The sequence below is a fragment of the Primulina eburnea genome, chromosome 4, assembly GCF_022965805.1.
Source record: "Primulina eburnea isolate SZY01 chromosome 4, ASM2296580v1, whole genome shotgun sequence".
In the NCBI taxonomy this organism is placed as follows: Eukaryota; Viridiplantae; Streptophyta; class Magnoliopsida; order Lamiales; family Gesneriaceae; genus Primulina; species Primulina eburnea.
The window spans coordinates 8,175,043-8,180,538 of NC_133104.1; the positions used below are offsets into that span (position 1 = coordinate 8,175,043).

General features: G+C 37.4%; 1 protein-coding gene across 1 annotated transcript; it reads left to right on the forward strand.

Annotated features, from left to right (window-relative positions):
• Positions 1-1,047: 1,047 nt before the first annotated feature.
• On the forward strand, positions 1,048-2,873 carry LOC140829764 (exopolygalacturonase-like). The gene is made up of 5 exons (XM_073193054.1): positions 1,048-1,343; positions 1,470-1,778; positions 1,858-2,147; positions 2,236-2,455; positions 2,544-2,873. Exons 1-5 carry the CDS (start codon positions 1,185-1,187, stop codon positions 2,775-2,777), a joined length of 1,212 nt encoding a protein of 403 aa, XP_073049155.1. The 5' UTR covers positions 1,048-1,184; the 3' UTR covers positions 2,778-2,873.
• Positions 2,874-5,496: the final 2,623 nt, after the last annotated feature.

Genomic DNA, 5,496 nt, shown 5'->3' on the forward strand with positions numbered 1-5,496 from the left:
AAAAACGAGCAATTTTCAGTAGCATCCTCATTAATGTATTCGATCGATTCTCTCGAGAATAGTGATTATCAGACATCGGGGAGTCAAGGATATGGGATACGAGACACTCAAAAAGTTCCCTTGTTTAAATATTTGTTCACAATTGCAAAGAGTGCAGAAAAGATCAAATCGGGACAGCGAGTCAAGCTCTAGCCCGACTATTTTAGGGATGGGTGGTGATACCCCTAGTAGGATCCGGGTCATAGTCAGGGTCGATTTCAGGAGTATCCGGGTATAACTCCTCTTCCCGGATGGATTGGTGTTGTCCGCAATTCTTTATTATTTACCCGGGCCCTCGTAGAGTTGGTCGGGTGCTTCTCCCTTGACCGGGTAGTATTTCCCAGTTGCATATCCACTTTGGCAACCTCGAAAATAGCGTTACCTCGACAAGTGAGCCACACTTGAGTATAATCATTACATGCCATCTAATCTGCCAGAGCAACTTGGGCTTGGAGTGTCCGAGAAGTCATCAGAAGCTAGGATGGTAAACCGACTTAGTAGATGTCACGGAAATCGAGGAAACTACCCATTCCTCCCCTATAAATAGCAGTTATTAAATTCATTTAAGAGAGAGACTCTTTGAACTAAAAAGTATTGTTCACATATATTCGCATATATATTGCTTAATTTCTTCTTTGCCTGCTGATTTAAGCATCGGAGTGGTCACGTCGGACACCCCTCCGGCGCCCATTCACGAGTTCATCTTCTTGTTTGCAGGTCAAGACTGAAGCCATATACCTTGTTCATTTTCCTAAACAACACTACAAATACTTGATTCGATCCGGTGGAGCACCCGACCCTGCTCATCTATTTCGCCCGGATCGCATCAGTAACATATTATAGTACTTGGAAAAAAGAAGAAGTGGAGGATCTGATATCTTGCTAAAAATAGTTAGGAATTTCCTGCCCTTCAAATTGATGGCATGAATCAAACTGAGCGAAGAATTCGCTGAAAGAATATTTGGATCAGGAGATGGAATCAGTGGCAACAAAAGCCGATTGCACAAGTCTTTTTGAATGGCACAATTTACTTTTCACAAGCCATTATACGGTAACCCTGAAAAAATATAATAAATTTCATCCAATCTTCCTGGCATATAACAAGAACTGTCTTGTTTTCATGTTTTTCTAGCAAGCAAGGCGAAATGGGTCATTCGATTCATGCATGTGTTGCCATTTTAGGTTTATCCTTGCTCACGATAAGTGCCGAATCCATCGGTTTGCGCCGTCGCCTTGCTGATGAGATAGTTTTTGATGTTACGAAGTTCGGAGCCAAAGCTGATAAGAAAACTGATAATGCAATGGTGAGTTAATTTTACCTGGTTTCAATACAAGGAGAATTCAATACAATTGTCAAAAATAAAAAAATGGATTTTGAAAAAAAAATGCTTGGGGGGAACCAAACTGATTATGTACGAATGTGATTGCAGGCCATGATAAAGGCTTGGAATGCAGCGTGCAAGTCGAACGGAGCAGCGAAACTAGTCATCCCAAGTGGCGACTTCGTCTCAGGACCAATCCTACTTCAGGGTCCCTGCACAGCTCAGCAATCAATCACAATTGAAATCCAAGGCAATTTGTATGCTTTGGATGATATCAGTGAATTCTCCAACGGTGCCTGGATCATGATCAATCACGTCAACGGTGTCGTTATTAATGGCGGAGGGACGATCAATGGCCGTGGAGACTCTCTCTGGGAGTTCAGCGGTGGAAGTAAGGATGACCCCTGTCTTCCAGTTGTAAGTGTTCTATAAGAATAGAACAACATGTGCGATTATGTTTCTTTTATATTCATTAAATGCATACAAACATTTGCAGTCTCTGGTATTCGAGAGTGTCGAAAACAGCACAATGTACAACCTGAATTTCGTGAATAGCATGGGTTTCCACGTGAAGGTGACAGACAGCACTAGTGTTGCTTTGTGGAACGTGACAATCACCGCCCCCGGTAGCAGCCCGAACACGGACGGCATCCACTTGAGCAGCTCCGTAAATGTCAACATTACAGACTCCACCATCGGAACCGGAGATGACTGTATTTCGGTAGGCCAGGGCACCGAAAACATCGTCATCTCCGGAATCACTTGTGGCCCTGGACATGGCATCAGGTTATATATACATGTGTTTTTCGACTTAATTTGTGCATCAATTTCCAAGTTATGTTCTTTTTGAAGAATTTGTGCATGCTCATTTTAGCATTGGAAGCCTTGGAAAACGCCCGGATGAAACGAGCCTGAAAGGTATCAGCATTACGAATTGCACGCTCACGGGGACAACGAACGGGGCTAGAATCAAGACATACCATAACTCCCCTGTGATGGAAGCTACCGACATTGTTTTTCAAGATATTGTGATGAATCAAGTCAAGAATCCAATCATCATCGACCAGCACTACGACTCCAAGAAAAAACCCGAGGTGAGCAAACTTCAGAACCCGTATTTTGTCGGAAACACGTCTAGTCGACATCTAATCGTCTTCGCGGCATGTATAATTCTATATGCAGCAATCTAAGGTGAAGATTAGTGACGTCCATTTCAAAAACATAAAGGGAACCACAATTTCACCAGTCGCTATATTGCTCAACTGCAGCTCTGTAGTCCCTTGTGAAGACATCGAATTGGCCGATATCGACTTAGTTCCTTATGGCTCAATGGGCCCTCTACAATCTGCATGTTCCAATGCCAAATTCATCTCCACAGGGAACATGAACCCCGCCAGTCCCACAGAGTGCGTATAGATTTTCAACAACTTGAAAAGTTAGCAACTTTAGAGTAAAAGGGAAAAAAATTATTATCTCCACAATTTTGTTGCCTTTAGATTTGTACATAATAACCAAATCGAGCTAAGACTTCATTCTTATCAATGAAGAAAGAACGATAAAATATTTATCTAATTAAGGTACAAAAAAAAATTGTACTTTGTGTCCCGTAAGTAAGCCTAAATTTGATTTTGCTCGTCTAATTCGTCCAAAACAGGTTGCAATAATTTGGCTTATTTGACACTTTTTGTTTTTGTTCTAATACATATTGTCGGACGTCTCAACAATATCCGAACATCATGTATGTGCCATATCGATCGCGTTAGCATTTTGATAATTAAAAGTGCAAAAATAGACAAGTAATCACCCCGTCATAAATCAAATTTCTTCCTCCATCTTTTCTTTCATTTTTTTCATTACCCTTCTTTTCTTCATGATTTTTCTCAACTCCTCCATTCCTTCTTATCAAAGTCAACACATGAGAGTTATTGGAAAGTTAAAAGCACTAAGTGACATATTTCTCTCAGAATTTTGATAGAAATTAGTGTATGAGCTAATTGTGTGTTTTTGACACACTCAATTCGGTTTTCATTAAACTCAAAGTGGAACACTAGGGATAAGCATGATGTACTAGGCAGGCTCGAAAAGTTCGAACGATCCAAATTTTTTCATAAATCATTCCTAATTTACATATTATCTGTATTTCACCTCGAAAAATACTAAAGCATATTCTAGACTACTCTTGTATCACACAACAACGTATGTAGACTGATCAAGTGCATCTCAACTAGAGATGTAATCGAATCCAGCCGGTTCGCGAACTTTTGTATTTAAATTTATCGAACTCGAACATGTTTGAAATATTTTTCGAGCCGAACTCGAGCCAAAATTATTTTGTTCGATAGTTCGCGACCCACTAGCGAGCCATATTTTATTAATTTAATATAATTATATATTAAATATATTTATATTTCGAGCTTTTAAACGTTTCGAACCTTCATTGTCGAACCATACAATCTGAACAATAGTTCGAATAGCTCGCAAATAAGTTCGAAGATTTTGAGCCGAACTCGACCTCGAACTTCCTTTCGCCTCGAGCTCGAGCCAAAAAAGTTAAAAAAAATAGCTTTGAAGCAAGCTCGAACCCAAATATACTTAATTGGAGCCGAATTTAAGCCTTAAAGTTTTATTAATATTCGACTCATTTCTTTTCATTTACACCTCTAATATCAACAAGTGAATGATTTTAAGAACAATAATTTAAAAATAAAACACATTCCATTATTTTCATTGGGGCTCAATATCATGCAAACAATAAAAATAGGCCAAAATAATGTCAATTATCGCCTAAATCATTCATGAGCTTGCAAAAATATATCTCATTGTCAAGTGGAAAATCACAAAAGTTTTAGATCGGCTCAAGTAACCTCCAAGTAAGCCAATAGATTTACATGACTCTCACTGCTCAACATGCAATTAACAAGTTTGTGACATGATATACTCAAACTTATTCATAACCATGACCAAAAATGACTTTAAATTGAAATCACTACATCACAATGCTAGTAGATGATTTATTCAAAGATTGTGCATAATAAAATTAGAGTATGTCTCTTGTGAGACGGTCTCACGAATCTTTATCTGTGAAACGAGTCAACTCTACCGATATTCACAATAAAAAACGATTTTCTTAGCATAAAAGTAATACTTTTTCATGGATGACCCAAATAAGGGACCTGTCTCACAAAATACAACCCGTGAGACCGTTTCACACAAGTTTTTGTCATAAAATTAAATATCATCATTGACAAATCAAAATCAATCTAAACAACTCATTTCCAATCATGAACTCGATTTTTTTTTAGCATAAACACATGTGCTCATAATTTTCATTAATTTCTTAACATGACTTGTCTATGAATTAAATATCTTTACCCTCAAACTAAAATCAAGATTGTCCTCAATAGTGTAATATGATAGAAAATAAAGCATAAGATATATAATAATCCCCTCAATAGTGTAATCACCGTTGGGTATAATTTTATTGCCATCGTTTTTCTCACTTGCAGCGCACTAGGTTATAGTAGGGGTAGCAGCACCCCCAAACTTCCTCATCATACATCATATAAAATTTTGACAATGGACATAAAATTAAAAAAACTCAAGTACCTAAAGAAATTAAATAACCAAAATAAATAAATAAAACTAGAAACTTTTGGGTTGCCTTCCAAGCAGCTCTTAGTTTGTAGTCCTTGGTCCAACTGTGTCTGCATTTTCATAACTTTTAGACCTTTGCATAAACTTCAGACACGGATAAACAAAACAAATCAAATTACACGATGATAAATAATCAAATGAATAAAAAGGCTCTAAATTAAAATCAAGTTCACCAGTTAACAGTATTAGCGTAAAATAAATCAAATCAATCCCTGCAGTGGTGTCAAAAACTTGTTGCGTGATTTTCGCTCGCAATCGTATAATATCTAGTTTTCATATATGGTAAGTAGAGTATCATTCCTGCGGTGATTGAAAATTTATATTCATGCTAATTACTATAATTAAAATAATCTCAACTTTATTTTAAAAAATCAAGGCGAAGATTCAATAAACTAAAATAAATTAAATAATGTGAAACTTCAAGGATGATTTTTGGTACACGATTTGAGATGAGTTCTAGATACAAGATTTCATTCAATTT

Coding starts and splice junctions, on each gene's coding strand:
- LOC140829764 (XM_073193054.1), top strand. CDS start 1,185: ATGGGTCATTCGATTCATGCATGTGTTGCCATTTTAGGTTTATCCTTG. Junction 1,344..1,469: donor AGAAAACTGATAATGCAATG/GTGAGTTAATTT, acceptor ATGTGATTGCAG/GCCATGATAAAGGCTTGGAA. Junction 2,456..2,543: donor ACTCCAAGAAAAAACCCGAG/GTGAGCAAACTT, acceptor TTCTATATGCAG/CAATCTAAGGTGAAGATTAG.